The sequence below is a fragment of the Brassica napus genome, chromosome A10, assembly GCF_020379485.1.
Source record: "Brassica napus cultivar Da-Ae chromosome A10, Da-Ae, whole genome shotgun sequence".
NCBI classification, from domain to species: domain Eukaryota; kingdom Viridiplantae; phylum Streptophyta; class Magnoliopsida; order Brassicales; family Brassicaceae; genus Brassica; species Brassica napus.
Genome location: NC_063443.1, coordinates 4,999,551 through 5,018,820, shown reverse-complemented (window position 1 = coordinate 5,018,820; position 19,270 = coordinate 4,999,551). Strand labels below are relative to the sequence as shown.

The following is a 19,270-nucleotide window of genomic DNA, read 5'->3' as shown; positions in this document are numbered from 1 at the left end:
GTCTGATTGCGCGCTCTTGGTACATGAATGATGCTGAATTCCGGGAAGCATATTTGAAGCGTCTCTATCCTCTCCAGTTCCGTCGCAAAGCTTGGCCAAGCATGAGGTTCTTTTAACATTGCGATCAGGTCCTTGCAGTCTGTCCCAAAACTCTGGCATGTCGAGTGTTGGAGCATATTCTCCATTGCCCATCGCAGTGCTTCAAGTTCCGAATGCAGGGCTGATTCGCGTCTAGTGATATTTCTTGTCCCCATAAGCTGTATGTTGCTCCCATTGTCCATCCACACCCATCCACATCCACTGAAGTGATCAGTAGATGTCCATGATCCATCTAGCAAGCAAATATTCCCCAAGCTTAAGACTTGGGGTTCCTCAGTGTTGCTTTCCTGTATCACTAGTTGTGGCACTTCATTCGCATCAAACCAGGCTTGGCATTCACTTTCTGCATATCTAACCAGCTCTAATGGGTCTCTGTCTATACCTCTAAAGAATTTAAGTCAAAGTAAAAGAAAATAGAAGAAAATGCCATTACATTTTTCTGAATCACTTCTGTTATTTTTGTATTATGTATACAAAATGATGAATGTTAATGTTATTTTTAATTCAAACCAAAAAACGTTTATTGAAAAAACAATATGTTCTCAAAAACTCTGTTTATTATTTGTTAGTTTATGATATTGCTTTTTATTTAGAATAGTTTATATAATGTTTCATAAAATTTAAAAAATTTCAAATAAAATAATTTTTAGTATACCATAGGGTGGGCCAACCACTAGTAATCAAATAAGCTCATCACATGTATTAACTTATTTAATTTATTATCCGCCAAAATAACGACTTTATGTCTGTTGAGAGATGCAATAACACTAATCACTTAGGTGGTTGTGAAACTATATATAATCTGAAAATTCAAGTAAAAACAAGAGGATTTAAGAATTACAACAGTTTAAGCTGTCCATGTCCTTTTGTCTCAACATGAAGATGGGCTCACAAACCACAAATTTTAAGTACATAAAGAGTTTAGCTTTCTTCACCATCATCAGTAATGAACTTTCCATTACCAGGATTAATGGCAGCAAAGAAGAAGAAAGCAACGTTTAAGAGGACGAGGGGTTCAATATCTTGAATTGGAATACCAGTCTCAATGTTGAGTTGAGCCAAGGCTCCTTTCCCGGTTATAATCTCTCCTATCAATGAAAATGCTATTCCCAACTGTGCCAATCTTCCTACGAACAACTCGTTTGCCTTCGTGAACCCAAACAATGGACCTTCACACAATTAAACAACAAACATTTACAGATTAGACCTCACAACTCTTAAGTAATATCATATGTGTATCTTAGGGTATAGTCGTCTAGATAAATCAACATAAAAGTAAATTCAGACACTATCCCTGATTCAAACACCAATTACGGATATTAAATGCTTTAGTTTATCCTTGGTAAATTAGACTTAGGACTAATCTAATTTTGGGCATAGCACTAAGGGTCTCTACTACTACTAGATAGACCCATCCACAGTTATATTTGGACACATTAGTTGTTCAGACCAATGGCATTTGCAACAAACAGAGAAAGGGAATCTTGAGAAAAGAGACCTTGTTCTTTAAGACCGAGGGCAGATCGGACGCCTTTGCCGGGAGGAATGACGGCTTTCTCAAGTCCGGTGGGAGGATCGTCGACGAATTTTCCTCTGTCCCCAAGAGCTCCGATAGCACCCAACAGAGTGAACAATATGAAGAAGAGAAGTAATGGCTCTGCTTCGTAAATCGGTATCCCTGTCTCCAGATTCAACTGTGCTAATATACCTTTCCCTGTCAACGCCTCACCCAGCAACGATGCCTATTCATAAAACTCAACATTCATAGGCTTCTTCTTGTAACGACAGTATGTGCGTCTCATAGAAAAAGAGAGTGGACTTACAGCGAAACCGATCATAGCAACACGACCCACAAAGAGCTCGTTCTGCTTCGTGAAACCTATCCCACCAGATGTTCCGAAGATACCGTCTTCAACCTTTGGCTTCACCTTCTCAACCTAAAATGTTGAAAAAAAAATCTCAACATAACCAACCATCTAGACACAAGAGGCGGTTCTTGTGTTGCAAGTAAAAAGGGTCTCTGAAAACCTTTTTGGGAGCAGCTTTGGTTTTGGGTTTGAAGATGGCAAGAGGTACTAATGATGGTCTTCGAGATGGTAGAACAACATGAGAGTTTCCCGAGAGGAAGAAATGGTGAACTTTGGGCTGAGCGAGAGGGTTCTTGTTCCTTAAGAATTGGTTCGCAGAAACTCCCGAAGTAAGCAGCATGGTTTGAGCCATTTTGTATTTTGTGTGGTGTGCTGCTTGCAGCGTTTGAGGATGAGAGAAAGGATCAGTGAAGTGTTGTGGTGTGAAACTAAAGAGATTAAGAGATATCAAGGAAATCTGTTGACGGGCTTACAGTCCATCCACGTCTCCCAATTTCTTTAGTCTTTGTGAAGATAATGTTCTGTGAAGAAAATAAATAATTATTTATTTTTTTAACGCAAATAATTGTTTCTTTTTTATAGGATATTTATTTATTTTTTAACGCTAATTTATTATGATATTACAATTATTATATTAGAAAGATTACGTAAACGATTCGACAACCGACAATACTACCTGTCTTATGAAGACCTACGTCTAACTACATCACCTGAGCCGTTCTATGAAGATCCACGCCTGGCCAAATTTACTTGCACCATGTTGAAGATCCCTTGTAAGTTTTTTTTTCTGTAGTTTGCATAATTGTTTAATAAACCGCTTTCTCCGGAACTTGAAACCTGGATTTCTTGTAATCTGCAATAAATTGCATAGTCTAGGATTCGAATCTCAGACCTGGGTGTAGAAGCCTTTAAACCTTAACCAGTAGAATATTGATTTGGCTTTTGTATATACAAAATTCAGCTCATTTTCTTGAGTTTATGCCAACGTTCGAAAGCGTTATGGGTCCGGTAACCTCGAGCCTAGCACCTAACAAAAAAATCGTGGATTAGACGAGTTTAATTGAAACCTAGTTTTAAGACTTTATATTATTTTGTTAGATAAATATTAAATATTTTAAAAGCAAACGTAACGTTGGTGATAGAGAAGTGGTTAGTTGTCTTTATATACTTATAATAAACCTGAGTTCAAGCCCAGACATTATATTTTTATTTGTTTTTAACATAAAAATTTAATCAGTGGTAGAATAAACATTGTGTAATCATCTTCTTCAATCTATGGTAGAACAAACATTGTGTAATCATCTTCTTTCTCATGTGTGTATGTTCCAAACCCTAACATGGTGGCCACCTCTCTTTTTCTTTTTTCTTTTTTTCATTGTTTTCTTCCACTATATTTATAGCTAAAATTGATAAAGCCACTAGAAAACTTTTGGTTTTAAGTATAAACAAGATTCTGACATGTCTTTAAAAGGGCGGGTGTATTTTTGTTTTACTTTTTTTGTGAAATTTATTTTTTGTATTTGTGTTTTTTAGTCATAGTTGTGTTTTTGTATAATATTTCTCTTAAATGATTAATAAAATATTTTAATAATTATATTAAAATAGTTGGACCACACCTATATAAATAGGTCATGTTCCTATTTTAGTAGAAGGGCGGGTATGGTTTTATTTTACATTTTTTTAGCAATTTAATTTTTGTATTTGTGTTTTAGTCATATTTGTGTTTTTTTGTATAATATTTCTCTTAACGGATTAATAAAATTTTTTAATGATTGTATTAAAATAGTTGGACCACACCTATATCAATAGGTCATGTTCCTATTTTAATAGAATAGATGAACAAAATCTTGAGTTTTTTTTAAAGATCGCTGAGTTTTTGTCCTATTGGTACCAAATCATGGCGGTTGGGGGCCGACGAACGATTTTTCGGCGAGTAAGCTGTTTTAGGCGCCGCATTTTTGAACAGGGATTTAAGCCATCTCATACTCAGTAGTTAGATTTTTCAAGGCTTGACACGCGATTGTCTTAAAAGTTTTTTGGTGTTGATTTGTCTACTATTTACATGGCTTATTTTATCTATTGGCTGACCATTGATTTTTATCAAAAATTTCATATTGTAAAGCCGTTTTTTTATTACTCACTACAAGAAAAATGGCTTTAGTTAGCGGCCAAAAAACTCTATCTAACGATACGATAGCGGTTTATGAAGTGATGTATCATCGCCCGTGTTAGTAGGTAAGACACATTAGATAGCGGTTTTTGTACTGCTATTTTATTATCATATACAATAGCGTTTGTATGTTTGCAATTACATATTTTTTAATAGCATATAATTTTTGTTATTATTTATATTATTATAAAAAAACAAAAATACAATTCGAAAAATACAATTAAATAATATAATTTATTAATTTTCATTTACAAAATAACTGAATTTGGTTTATAAATTAAAATCGTTTTACAAAATTAACTAAATTAAAAAAAACTAAACCTAAAAAAATTCCACAGTTCACACCTAAACCTAATTTGGTTGTTCTCCAACGAGCCGCCATGGGACTTTTGACGGAAAGCAAAGCAGTCTTCAGCGAGGACGTGATGTAGGGTTGTCGCAGAGGAGGACCCATCTCCGGCTAGTTGTTGAGGAGAGGAGCAGAGGAAGCGTATTTGAGAGGAGGAGAGGCCGCACACAGAGGAAGAGAGACTTGTAGCAGAGCGGTCACAAAGTAGAGGAGCAGAGTTGTCACGAAGCAGGGGGGAGGCGTCACTTCTTCACGGAACAGAGGAGGAGGCGTTACGGTTAAGTCTTAGCCACCACAGAACTAAAAGATAGAGAGATAATAGAGTAGATGGGATGCTCCTCCTCTGTCGTTGAGGGAGACATATCAGAAGATAGCGACAGCAGAGATGTAGAGCTCGCGACAGGTCGAGATCCGTGACGGGAAGACGTTGGCAAGCTTGAGCAGAGGTGGAGAAGAGATGCGATATAGAGAAGAATATGAGAGGTTGGCGGCAGATGGAAACAAAAGAGACAAGAGAGAGAGAGAGAGAGAGAGAGAGAGAGAGAGAGGAAGACACACATATTGACTTTGATGAGATTGTAGAGAAGAAAAAAGATGTGCATAGAGAGATGATGTCATAGTAGTGAAGAAGACAAAGATTAAAAAATTGTTTCAGATCTGAAATTAAAAAAGAATAAAAGAAATTAAAAAGAATACTGAATTGTGGTCTGATTGTATAAAAAAGAGGCGAGAGAGAAGAAGAAACACAGATGAATGAATCTGAACCATTGAATAAATTTAATCAATGGTCTACACTTTGTAATCCACACACTTTTTGTTTCAGCCAATGAAAAAATAGAAGGAGGATTACTATGGAAGAGTTGTTAACACAAATGGTCATTTTATGTTTTTTATTTACACTGGAGAGTACATTGTGCTACACAGACACTTTTATGTGGTTGAAGACCAAATTATCCTCTGAAAAGCAAAACAAGGATTGGTATTTAAGTAAAACGATGTTCAATGCTAGTTAGGTTGAGAAAAGGCTGGTTACAGATTTTGAATTTTGAATAAAGCAGCGATTAGTTGGTGGACCCCATAGGATGTTAAATCCAGTTGATAAATTATTTCTTGAGCCCGTAAAAGGCAAATAATTTTTTTTTTATCTGTAAAAAATTAAAAGTGACAGTTTCAGCGAGAGAGAATGACGGAGAAAAAAAAGACAAATGACGAAATCAAAATCGACGGCGGCCTATGTATGCATGCGTAATCGACGATGACGACGAAGAAGAAGCGCTCAGGAAAGGAGAAAGCAAAAGGTGAGTTTATTTGTGGTTTTCCAATTGGCTCAAATTTAGGGTTTCTATGTAAGATTGTTCTTGGATTTGACGAGTTTCTTGTCACGGTACAGAGGTAGCGACGACGGTTGAGGAAGAGGTGAATGATAGGATACCAACCCGTTTGTTTGCGGCGGTCTGGTTTCCGAGTAGGAGGCTTAACTGCTACTCATCGTTGGAGTACCTTCTGCTGGTGAGGGGTGTGCTTGAAGGTAGTGAAGAGGCAGAGAGGTTAAAGATGGTATGTAATCGAGGACGAGGCAGCAACAAAGAAGGCGGAGGTGTTAGAGGCTGAGTATGATATTCAGGTAACTAGTTGTACACATGTACGAACGTTTTAGGTTGTACATGCTACATGTGATGTACATGTGTACACTACGAACTTATGTGTACATGTGTACTATATGAACGTATGTGTACATGTTTACTTTGCATATTATGCTTGTATAGTTTGCAATAGAGCTGTGTATTGATTTTGCTTTGATTTGCCGTGTTTCTATATTTGCAGCTGACTGTGCAACCTATGATGGAGTGTGGGGAGGAGAAGGAGGATGGTTGGGAAAAATTTAACAGTGAGAAATTTTGATCGTCAATAAGGCTGGACACAGATTTTTAATATCTATGCGATGTAGACAGATGTTAAGGTTACATTTATTTTTGATGTTTAACTATGCACTGAAGGTCTAAGTGAATTTTTTAAGTGGGTGTGCGGATATAAAGATGTACAATTGAATCTCATAAATATGTTCGTAAAGTATGAGAAAATAACTGGTTGTACATGTGTACAAGAAACAAAAAATGTACAAGTGGACAAAGGTAAATAGTAGAAATGACATAATAGAGTGTACGTGTGGTGAAATAAATTAAGTGAAATTGACAAACACATGATTCATGGCATTAAAGTGTGTGCAACAAAAATGTGATAGTTTTTTTTCATATTCATAGGCATGTAAACTATTGGTGAGTTGCTGGCTGTACATGTGTACAGATTTACAAAGTTAATGGCCATGAATAAATTAAGTGAAATTGGGGAAAACATAATGATGTAGAATGAAAGTATATTTGCAAACTGAAACAGAGCATTCTTCGCAAAGGCTGGGGTGTTCAGATGGAAAACCAACAAATAAAAAAAAATATGTTTAAGAAATATGTACATAATCAATTTGATGTATACACTTGTTATCCAAAATAGTAATATCAAAAAATTGAAATGTAGAAATCATTTCGAAATGCATAGCATCTCAAAAGTATTACAAGCAGCTCAATAATGAACATATTTATATGTACACTTGTTTACCGAAATTGACATGTACACTTTACTATGGTGTAATATTCAATTAGACACCCACCAATTTATAACATGCATTTACAAGTAAAACGATCAAATGGTGAATATGTGTACACAAAATAATTACTATATCCATATATACAAAGATTCTATGTACAACGATTCACAAACATATATTGTACATCAGATCGGTAAATTTATCACATTTGCAAGAACATGAGCTGAAGAAACCACATTTGATATAAGCTTGAATCCACAAGACTTATAACTCTAGATACTTTGAGATTTAAATCTTGATTCCACAAACTATTCTAACTCGCAAAACAAAACTCTCAAAGACAATACATTGAAAACATAAGCTTTTTGATTGATGGTTGGAAGATGAATGAGAAATACAAAGGTTCTTAGCTTTCTTAGGCTATCAGAACTGACCTCCAATGGTCTAGACTGACAAAACAGAGGAAAATATTATTTAGAAACAAATAATCTTCTCCCATTGATGAGTTTAGCCGTTAGGCTTTAATTGGAGATTCTCCTTGAAGCAAATAATCATATCCCATTTATGAGCAAGGTATTCTTAACCCTTTCGATGGAAGACGTTGGCGACGATGGTTGCAGCATGAGACTTGGTTTGAGAATCGGTATTGAGGTTGTATAGATGAGTGATGCTTCGATGAGTGTAGTAGAAATTTGGGACTTATTTGCCAGCGGATTCGAACTGTGTAGTAAGCCATGTTTTCACCTCTGAGATTTGGCAGCTGCAGTCTAAAGAAAAAAAAGGTAACAAGAACTAGGGAGATGATGATTTTGCTTAATACAATGGAAATAATCTTGGTCGTAGATAGTAAAAGCACATCAGTTAATCTAATGGCTTTGAATATTGGTAGATATAAGTCTAATCAAGAGCTGGGAAAATAGATCTTGACCGTTGGAACTGGAGACAGATCAATGGTGGCAGTGAAAACCCACCACTTATCTGTTTTGTAAGGAAAATAGACTTTTATGATTGAACTAATAAATAACTAATTAAGTTAAGAATGAGTGGGAGTGGTTATGGAAAGTGTGTAGAAGAATGTGTCTTATAGTGTAATAAAGAAGATGAAATGTGTCCTAGAGCGTAAATGGTTTTTTTTAAGCAAAATGAGGATTACTAGTTATTGTTATTTTTATTGTAGTTTTAATATTATATGGAGATAAATAATTTAAGAAATTACAAATATTAAGTTTCAGAGATTAGTTTAAACTTTTCGAATAATCTTTTTAGTATTGAGATTTCTTTTTAATTAATTGAAAGTTATATTAAGAGTTTGGAATTTAGAATAAAAAAAGGTACGAGTATAGAGTTAGAGGGTAAAGGTTTTGGGGTATTGATTTTTTATGTTTTGAGATTAATTTTTGAAAAAAAAATAATTTTTGGGTTTATAACTAAGAATATAAGTTAATTTTATGATTTCATGCTGAAATATTAGAGTTTAAAGTTTGTATTTAGAATTTAGGGTTTAAAACTTATTTAGGGTTTAGGGATTCAAAAAGTCAAAGATAACGTTTTTAGTTATGTTTTGCTATTAAACGTAAGTGTGACATATAAAACCATATGATATCATAGTGTTTTCAAATATATCACTCTATCGTAGCATTTCAAAATATACAAACGCTATCTAAAACAAACAGGTATGTCAACCATATCACAATCAGAAAAAAAAAACGCTATAATGCTGTGCTATTAAAACACAAATTTCTTGTACTGACGGGTGTATCCGATCAAAATCTGGTAGAAAAAAAAATCTATTGTTCTTGGATTGAATACAAAATGTGTGTTTCTCTGAATTTGGTTGATCAGATTTGGAAAATGGATCAAATCTGACATATCTTGTTGGCTTATGTATTTCATCTGCCAAAATATTGTCTTTTTACAACTTAATTCTTCTGTTCAAAATCAAATGGAACATTGTGGCTTATGAATTTTTTACAAGATCTCATCCTTTATATCTTTATCGTCTGGAACACTCACTTTAATCGGGAATAGACATGTGGAACCAGTTTACTTGTTCCAAAGCTTCCCATCCATGGCTGTCTTATCTAATGGATGTGGTACACAAGTGTAACTCATCCTTTCCAATCAATCATGTCGCTCTAGTGGCAATCTTGATACAAACCTCTGGTAGTAAGTATCATGTCAATACTTAGAAAACCACAAACCGTAAGCACTATTAGTGACCTCCAACCATTGATCACCTTATTAGTCTCTCAGACGTCGTCGTTACGTCTATTGAAGGCATCGGCAACTTGGTTTACCTTTCCTGGGAGGTAGACAGATTTTTAATTGTAGTCCGCTAACATTTACCCATCTGCATTGCTTCAAAGTCAGGTCTCCATTGGGTGAAGTTATACTTTAATCCTCTGTTGTCCGAGAACATTTGCACTTTCTCGTAATATATATGTGACCTCCAAATCTTAAATGCAACATCATGTGTTTGATAATTGACCTCATGTGTCCTCAATTTCCTTGATGCATAAGTAAGCATTTGTCTCTTCTGTATAAGCACACATCCTAGCCCCGTCCCAAAAGCGTCCGGGTAGACCATATAGGATACACCTGGCCTTGGTAACACTAGTACTGGTGCATGGGTTAGATGTTTTCTCAGTCTTGCAGAGCTCTCTTAGCACATTTTCTTGACCATACACACATTGCATCCCTTCATGTCATTATAGTCATAGGTCTAGCCGTACTTTTTTTAACATTGGATTTTATTAAGCCATATAGGCAATCAAAGTTGTGAAGTTTCAGCAACGCTCAAACTCAAAAAGAAAAATGATGAAAATAACAGGAACATAACCCAAAAGGGACAAAAAAAATACAAGCCAGGATGCTTGTAGAGGTTTGAAACACATCGGTTAAGAAAACCAGAATATGTGTTTCTTAGGTAGAGGGGACAGATGATCCTTGTGCATCTATTTCCAGTTGATGTTGAAGCCAAGCCAGGCCATCCTCGGATATGTAAGACTGATATCTGTGGTTTGATGTCACGCTCTCTGCAATCTTCATAGCACTAACGTTTCTTGATGGTACCACATAGTCTAGGCTCCATGCTTGCATCTGTTGCAGCTTTGTGATGAAGTCCCGAGCAATGTGGGGGTGATTATCATCTACACTACGGTAAAACTGAAGCTGTTCCCGCGCTAGACGAAAGGAGGATTCAAATATGATCTTCTCAAAGCGTGTAGTCTTTAGACAATCTACTGCCCATAAAGTTGCCAGAAGTTCAGCTTCCTTTTGGTCGTGAACTGAAGAGTGAGATCGTCTGCTATGCATAATGACCTTTCCTTTCGTATCACGTAATCTCCATGCAGGTCCGCAATTTGTTCTACCATTGACCCACGAAGACCCGATGTTACATTTGAGAACACCTGTGGGAGGTGAAATCCAAAGAGCACCTGTGCTAGTTTTTACCCTCATGGTCGGAGTAGACTCAGCTGTTGGAAAGTTCACTTCAAACCATATGGCTGCGTCTTCCTCTGCTTTCTTGAGAATATCTGATGGCGCTATCTTGGTTCTTTCAAACACCATATTATTCCCAGCCTTCCACAAGTGCCATATAATCCAGGGGAAACCCCGTTTAAGGTTCAAGGAGAAATCTTTCCTTCTGAGACATGCAGCCAGGTAGTGGAGGTTCAAGAAAACCGAGTTGGAGGATAAGCCTGTCTAAGGAAGGGGTAGCTTTGCCTCTCAGACACCCTGATCCACCAGGCATGAGAAAAGCATGTGGCATATTGTTTCTCTATGATCTCCACATAACTTGCATTTAGGATCGACTTGAATACTTCGTGATCTCAATTGGTCCGATACTGCTACAGCTACAGACAGAGTTCTCCAGATAAAGTGTATGATCTGAGGGGACGTGGGAAGTTTCCAGATATTATTCAAGAGATTTCGTTTAATAGGAGGAAGCTTGTTAGACATTGGAGCTTCAGAGCATCTTAACGATTCTAGGAGTCTATACCCACTTCGAGTCGAGTATACTCCATCTTTTGTAAATCCCCATCGCCATAGATCTTGATTATGTTGTATCATTTTCACCGCGAGGATGAGGTTCGCATCGTCCTCTACAAAGAGGCTTCTCACCTTTTGTACATCCCAAAACTCAGTGTTTGGAAATAGGAGCTCGTCAACACATAACGTGAGATCAACATCAGCATCTGGAAGGTACGTCGCTGGTCTAGGTAGAGGATCAATGATCCAGTTATCTGTCCAAACCTTTGTTTCTTTTCCATCACCAAGCTTCATGACCATTCCTTTTGTGATTAACTCTCTTCCATGGATAATGCTTCTTCATGCGTAAGAAGGTCTTGAGCCAAGTCCACACTCCATAAACGATCATGTCCTCCAATATTTGCTCTTTAGGACCCGAGAGACCAGAGAGTTTGGGTTCTGCAGTATGCGCCAAGCCTGTTTGGCTAGAAGGGATTGGTTGAAACTGCTGATATCATGGAAACGCAGACTGCCTTCATCTTTTCTTCTGCATAGTCTTTACCAAGAAACCCATGCGATTTTCCTCCTGTTAGCTCCACTGCTCCACCAAAACTCCACCATGGCACTAGTAAGCTTATCACATACCCTTACTTACAAGTCCTTGCATATAATTCTTGTAGGAACTAGCCAAAACTACACCTACTTAACTTAGTGAGCAAATTCTCCTCACATAACCTCTTCAATCTACACCAAAGTTCCCACCATGCTCATCTTGTGGAATAGACTAATGCGTCTTCAATGATCCTTAACACACACTTATCCCAGTGATCTTAGAACCATCATTCATCCACTTCATAGAGGCATGTTATGCATCAATCAATTTAAAGAGGCATTTTTACAATCTAATAATGTCATTACAAGTCCATGATATTTTCTTCCAAATATATCTCTTTGATATCGAAATTTGATGATAGTCTAGTGCTCGAACTATCTCAGAGGACCCTAAAGCTTTTTGCTAGTTTTCTAACCACTCGACTCAATCCTCCCTAAACCATGCAAGGTCAAAAACTCATATACGTCTTATTTGCAACATGACATGTGCTCCTCCAAGATGTACTACTTGGTCGGATGAGTCTTTATCAACCAAGTTCTCTAACTGTTTCTTCAGTTAAATAATCTATGTGGTGATAATTTGATAGGGTTCCTTAACTTGGTGTGGTCACAGGTTCCACTCTATGGCATATGCACCATCTCAGTTCTGTGAGGGTCCTTGTACTTGCTTGAATACGTCCACGTACTCAGCTACTACGAGAATGGTATCCAGTCTCGAAGCTTCCACTTCCAAGTATGCATTGTTTCTCTTTCCCACTTGACTCTTCTGACTGCAACATCTAGATAGTAGAAATATATATCCTAATCTTTATTCCACTAATGATTATTTTTCCCTCCTATCGAGGAATCTGAACACATGCCCTGACACAATTCAAGTGTATGGCGCTTGGTCTCCGGTATGTCTCTAAAATCACGTCATATCCACTAAAACCTAACATTCTCAAGTTCCTGGCTAAGTCCTGATGATAGCATCGCTAACACACTGCCACGTCCCTTAATTAGCACTGACACATCACTGAACGTTGATACGCTTCTCATCACTGACGTACCTCTAGATGCTGACACACCTCTGAACACTGATACCCTTCCAAACAGTGATCCACCATGTAACCACTTTTTTCTTTTGCCGCTCCGCCGTATTTATCCAGTCAAACCTCTTGTATAACATCTCTTTCCACAAACTCATTGAAATCCCGGTACAAAATAGGGTATTGATAGCATAATATGATAGCATTGTTTTCAAAATTGCAATGAAATATAAATTTCTGATTTTGGTTTCTACTAATAGTACTTAATTAATGCTATTTCGTGCTATTTAAATCCCTAAACACTAAACATGTTAAAATTGTTTTCAAAACTGCTATGAAAGATAAATTTCTGATTTTGGTTTCTATTCATAGCACTTAATTAATGCCATTTCGTGGATATTTGAATCCCTAAACACTAAACATGCTTCTTAACCCTAAATTCCTTACACAACCCTAAAACTCAGATCTTTTCTTATTTTAACTTTAAATCTTAAACATTAACTAGAAAAAAAAAACTAATTTTTTCAAACTTTACCTCTAAACCTATATCAAACTTTTTATCATAATGCTACAATTTAAACTTTAAACTCTAAGCATAAACCATATACCGCCAAATTATAAATTTAAACATAAAATGTTATATTTTAAAACTTAAACACTAAATATTCAACATAGCAAATACAATCTTTTAAAAAAAATTGAATTTTACTCTAAACCCAGAATTCAATACTCCAAACATTATATCATAACAATAGACTTTAAATCTAAATCTAATATTTTCGAAATCTAGTAAAAATATAATATAATCAAAATATAATTTAAAGTATGTACATATGTACTTTACATAAATCAATCTTTAGTTTTTCTTCTTCTCTCTTCTCGTTGGTCAGTTTTTCAATACTTGGATTGCAATTCCTGGCCCTTGATTATTTCTGATCAGATGGCCTAAAATCAATCTATTCCCTTCTCTCTATTTCCTCTCTCAATCACCAGTAGAAATCAGTCACGAGTGACTCTTCGGCGTTGGTGCAAGTGTTGCAAAGAATTAAAAACAAAACAAAAAGCTTAAACCAAGCCATGAGTTCTCATTAGCTGATGCTATGGGGGTGGGGGTTGGGGATACCTCTTTCTTAGTTTTGACAGATTTTCCTCAACTTTATGTAATTCTTTGTTCACACCCTTCATTTTCTTTTCTTTAGAGTTTACACTTTACACATAAATTTGCCTTCTCTCTATTTGATTTATGGATAATTTGTCAAAAACAACTCATGTTTTCATTTTAAATATAAACGTGTACCACATATTCAATCAATTGCAAAAAAACCTAAAATTGTGGTAAAATTACTATTAACCCTTATAACCAAACAAAAAATCAGAAATGTATTTTACGATTTTGTCTTTCGAAAGTCTACATAAAATAGAAAAAATCTACATATATGTAGACCAACTAAGAATTCTTCTACGTAGACTTATTTTGTAGTCTACATCGTAATTTGATCTAATAATTTAATTTTTAAAAATGCATAAAAATAAAATTAATCATCAATATAAAAATTAATATGAATTATATAAATCTTATATAATTGGAAAAAGTAAAAGAATATATACTGATTTTTTAACCATGAGTTAGACAATGTTTATGGTTTAGATTTTGAATTGAGATTTTTTGTTGTACTAACTTAAATTTGCATATTAATGTTGAGTAGTTTATATTTTGTATATATTGATACTTGATACATTAATTGAAACTTTTTTGATTATCAAGCAAACATTTAGGTTTTGAGATATGTTGTTTAGGGTATAGCAGACGTACAATAAAGTCTACTTCAGTATAGATGTCTTTTCAGTATACTTTAACTGGGGTTTTTAAAAAAGAAAATCATTATTTTAAAATTAAATTTAGTTCGTTATGAATAAAAATGTGAAATCATATATTACAACTATTAAAAATTTAAAGAAAGAAATTTAGTAAATCATATATTAAAACTAGACAATAAAGGAAAATGAAAAAAAGAAAAATCGTTGTAGACTTACAAAGAAGTCTACTCACCAGTAGCAGTTTAACCCAACCAGATTTAACCAAGTTAATTTTAACCTAATCGAACATAAACCAAACTTTTTGAACCTAATGTGAATTCATATATTAAAATTATTAGAAGAATAAAGAACGAAACATTTAATTTTTTTTTAATTTGTTTTTATAAAATCAATAAAGAATAAAAAAATCTAGTTGACTAATTTGTAATCTACCAAACCGGAAAAAAATGAGATTACAAAAATCAAAATAATTTTTTTTTAATTTTAGTGTTTGTATGAATAAATTAAAATTATAATCTTCAAACCAATATTTAAAAGCTGCAATATCATATATTAAAATTTTTTAAACAATTAAGAATAAACAACAATAATAAAATTATCATAGTAGACTTCCAGAAAAGTCTACTAAGTACACTTACAATAAAGTCTACTCCATAATTTTAATTTTAGTAGACTTCAAAAAAATTTCACAGTGTCGTAAATTTTAACCTAGTTAATTTTTTTCTCCCTATATAAGTGAAACTTACATAATCTCTCTCTAAAATGGATGCACAAATTTCTATAACTCTCTCTCCCTTCTCTCTAAAACTCTTTCGTTTATCTCTAAATTCTTTGAATGTGAAGAAAAACTTTTGTTTAATTTTTTTTCTTATGCCTTTTTTCTGATATTATCTTGTTTACGTAGGTATTATCATTCATGGTTTTCATCTTCCCCTCTAAAAACTAAAATTTTAGATCTTAAATGTGTATTTTATGTTTATATTCAAATAAAGTTATAGATTCAAACTCTTTGCATTTACTTTGCTACTAATTTATCTTATAAATTCTATTTAAAATTTTCAGATTTAAAACTATTTTCACATTTCTAAAATTATATATTTTTTTCAGATCTGAAATTTATTTGATAGAATAGACTTATAATGAAGTCTGCTTATAAGTTAACCCCAAATTTTAAGCAGGCAAAAATATAACTTTAAATTTTTTGTCTTACATTTTATTTTAATACTTTTATCTTATTTTGCATGTATTTTCTTCCATGGTTTTTATCTCCTCCTCCCAAAAATGTAAGACTCACATCAATAGATTTTAAATGTATGTTTTTTGTATTTATATTTAAATAAACAATATATAAACTCTATGTCTTTAATTTGTTACTATTTTTTCTTATAAATTATATTTTCTAAAGGTTTTTAGATTTAAAGTTATTTTCTTGTTTTTAATGTCTATATTTCCAGATATAAAAAATTTTACATAGAGTAGACTTCAAAGGAAGTCTACTTAAAAATTAAGATTAGTAGACTTCACTTTTAAGCAGACTTCATTAGAAGTCTACTCAAATATGAGTTTAACTTTTTCTTATATTTTTCATAATGTTATCTTATTTTGCAAGTATTCGTTTCCAAAATTCTCATATCATCTTTCTGAAAATGTAAGATTTACATCTATTCATTTTAAATCTATTTTTTGTGTTCACATTGAAGTAAATTTATAGATTCACACTCTATGTTTTTTCTTTGCTACTATGTTAAAAGAAAAATTGAAATATTTTCCAGAATGAACTATATTCAAATTTTTGTTTTTTTTTGTAACAATTCAAATTTTCTAAATGTACATTTTTATATTTGAAAATTTTCTGTTAGTGTAGACTTCAAATGAAATCTACTTAAAAATTTAAGATAGTAGAATTCAATTAAATTCTACTAAACCATAAACTTTAAGTAGACTTCATAAGAAGTCTACTAAAATATGATGTAAATTTTTATATTATGTGTTTTTCATAATTTTATCTTATTTTGGAGGTACCATTCCAAGACTTCATTTGAGCCATCAACCTTATGAATAATCACACATTCTAAATTGTTTTAAAAAATTTCTTTGTAATAATGTATCATTATAAAATATTCATTTGTAAATAATTATTTCATGCATAATCTATAGATATTGTATTTGTTTTTAGTTGTTTTTTTGACTTGTATGATATTTTTAATTTTCTTAGTTATCAATTTTTTCAAAAGATACGCAAATATACCAAATAGTTAAAACCACCATAAGCTAAAACAATAACTAATACACATGTGAGAAGAAGAAAATAAATACAAAATTTTTAAGAAGTTTTAAGAGTAAAACTAATCACAAAAACTTTGCAATACGTCTCGAGTGTATACTTCAAACAATAAAACTACAGAAGCAGACTTCTAAGTGAGTCTACACTTATTAGTTAAAAACCTAATCAAACAAAAAAAAATTTAGTTCCATAATTATAACACATTAACTTTTAAAATTCATCCAAGACCATTAAGATTATTAACACACACTATAAAACAATTAAATCATGAAAAATGTGATGAATAATACACAAATGCACTTTTAATAGAATTTTTGACGTATACTTCAACAACAGTCTTACATTTGTAGACTTACAAAGACATCTAGACTTATAATCTAACAACATAGAGTCAAACCGAAAATTTGATTGTTTCATAATTATAACAAGTTATCTTTTGAAAATCATTCAAGACCATTAGGATTAACTAACACACACTGTCAAACAATAAAATTTTGCAAAAACTTAATGAATAATACACATATTCACTTTTAATAGATTTTTCTATGCAGACTCCATATTCGGTCTAAACTAGTAGACTTTCTTTTCAGTTTACATATGTAGACTGTCATATAGGTCTATTCTTTGGGTTAGTATTTTCATTTGCAAAATTCACGGGTTTCTATATTAAAAATAAGTTATGATTTTATACAAGTAGACTTTCTTTTCAAAAAACACAATAAAATGTTAGTTTTTGCAATTGACCAGAATTCACGCATAATTTGACTTTCAAAAGTAGACTTCATATGCAATCTACATTTTTTTTTTCAAATAGGTTAGTTTTACAGTTTACCAAGTTTGACTTTCTACGAGTATATTAAAATGAACGTCTACTATGGGAACCAAAATTCACACCGTCGATTTCCGTAATCAAAAGAAAGTCAAGAAACCCTAATTTTCTCTGAGGTCCTAGATTCTCACCGAGAACCAACAACAAGTGACAAATAAATGCGGAAAATACGAAAAGACATCAAAACGAATATATAGAAAAATTATATCTTGGTTTGAATCCGCGTAAGAGCGTTGCGATCATTATAAAAGATTATAAAAGTTTTGGCCGCAAGAGCTGTCAGCGAGTTACCTAGTTCTAGAGTCGCAGCTCGATACCAAAAGACGAAAAAGATACGAAAAATGTTTTGATTGACTTTGGACTGAACCTTATGAAAGGCTGCCTACGTACCACTTTCGAGGATCAAGCCGAATGTAGTTCAATTGAGAGAGTGGAACAAGAGATCGAACTGCATGTGCGAGTTCCTCTAGTAATCCAGTTCAAGTCATAGAAACAGAACATGTCGACAATAATGCATAAAGTTTCTAAGTGCAAAGAGTTCTAAAATTCTAAAGGAATCGTCCTTGTGCTCCTTGTCTTGGATCTCCTTATATATGCCTCCAAGGTCGGCTATTTTTCCTTTTCTGCCCTTGATTCGAGTTTATCTTCTCGCGGAAATATTTCATTTTTCTCAATCTTTATGTTTATCCTTTTAAAATTGACATTTATCTTCTCCTGCGAATTATTGATAAACCGTCATAGTAGTTTCGGGCTTATTCTCGTCGAAAATCACAAGTGGGCTTTGCAACGTTTTATACCCTTTTTGTGCCGTTTTCGACTTTAGTGTTTTTACGACTTCTTCAAAAATTACTTTCGTAACGACGTCGGTTTTATGAAATAATTCAAACCAATCGTACAGCCGAGATAACTTATGGTATTAAATTGAGTGTTATCGTTTTATATGATCGATTCAAATATATACGAGAAAACCAGTCTACGATAATTTTATCATAAAGTTTCAACGGTAATTCCGAACAAGACGAAACAAGGGACATCTTGATCAAGGCCCGAAGGAGTAGCTAAGAGTGGATTAATCGGGACCGGTCCAGGTCGCCTGATGGTGAGTTGGATGAGGTTCATCCAACTTGCCATTAGGCGAGTTTGAGACGTGGTCGATCCAACTTGAGGTTGTCCGCATGCTGAAGCAGTCGTTGCTCGGTATTTTTTCTTATTAGGACTTTTCTGAAATTATATCGAGAAAGTTTCCATAAGAGATGCAATCTTGGACGTTGATTTCGAGATTATTATTTTTGACCCAATATCTACGAATGTGTAGACTTTACATGAAGTCTACTATTAAATCCGACGGGTTAGTTTTGCAATTGACCAAAATAAAATAGTAGACTTCATATGCAATCTAACCTTTTTTAAGATTAGTAGACTGCATGTGAAGTCTAGACGTTTAATTAATTTTTTGTTAATATTTAAACATTTTAGTCAAAAAAAAGCCTATTGAATGAAGTCAAAGTTTTGGTCAAATGCAAAACTGACATTTTGTAGACTCTCCGATAAGTCTACAAAATGTAGATGTCTGATGAAGTCTACTATGAAAAGTCAAAAGTTTGGTCAAATGCAAAAGTAACCTCTTTTAGATAGAATT

General features: G+C 33.7%; 2 protein-coding genes and 1 long non-coding RNA gene across 3 annotated transcripts; 1 reads left to right on the top strand and 2 right to left on the bottom strand.

The window, feature by feature from the left end:
- Positions 1–897: 897 nt before the first annotated feature.
- On the bottom strand, positions 898–2,508 carry LOC106415325 (photosystem II 22 kDa protein, chloroplastic-like). The gene is made up of 4 exons (XM_013855991.2): positions 2,128–2,508; positions 1,923–2,036; positions 1,598–1,841; positions 898–1,268 (listed from the first exon to the last, which is right to left on the bottom strand). Exons 1-4 carry the CDS (start codon positions 2,317–2,319, stop codon positions 1,021–1,023), a joined length of 798 nt encoding a protein of 265 aa, XP_013711445.2. The 5' UTR covers positions 2,320–2,508; the 3' UTR covers positions 898–1,020.
- Positions 2,509–4,066: 1,558 nt separating this feature from the next.
- LOC106414509 lies at positions 4,067–6,579 on the top strand. The gene is made up of 3 exons (XR_001282894.3): positions 4,067–5,784; positions 5,877–6,110; positions 6,311–6,579. It is a non-coding gene; the product is annotated as an uncharacterized LOC106414509 (long non-coding RNA).
- A 3,431-nt stretch (positions 6,580–10,010) lies between these two features.
- On the bottom strand, positions 10,011–10,658 carry LOC106412875. The gene has a single exon (XM_013853753.1). It carries the CDS (start codon positions 10,656–10,658, stop codon positions 10,011–10,013), a length of 648 nt encoding a protein of 215 aa, XP_013709207.1.
- Positions 10,659–19,270: the final 8,612 nt, after the last annotated feature.

What these genes read in the sequence shown, in the direction of transcription:
- LOC106415325 (XM_013855991.2), bottom strand. Translation starts at nt 2,319, where the DNA reads ATGGCTCAAACCATGCTGCTTACTTCGGGAGTTTCTGCGAACCAATTC. An exon ending in CCAAAGCTGCTCCCAAAAAG is followed by an intron (nt 2,037 to 2,127) that starts GTTTTCAGAGAC and finishes TCAACATTTTAG; the next exon opens with GTTGAGAAGGTGAAGCCAAA. An exon ending in TTGCTATGATCGGTTTCGCT is followed by an intron (nt 1,842 to 1,922) that starts GTAAGTCCACTC and finishes TTTTATGAATAG; the next exon opens with GCATCGTTGCTGGGTGAGGC.
- LOC106412875 (XM_013853753.1), bottom strand. Translation starts at nt 10,658, where the DNA reads ATGGTGTTTGAAAGAACCAAGATAGCGCCATCAGATATTCTCAAGAAA.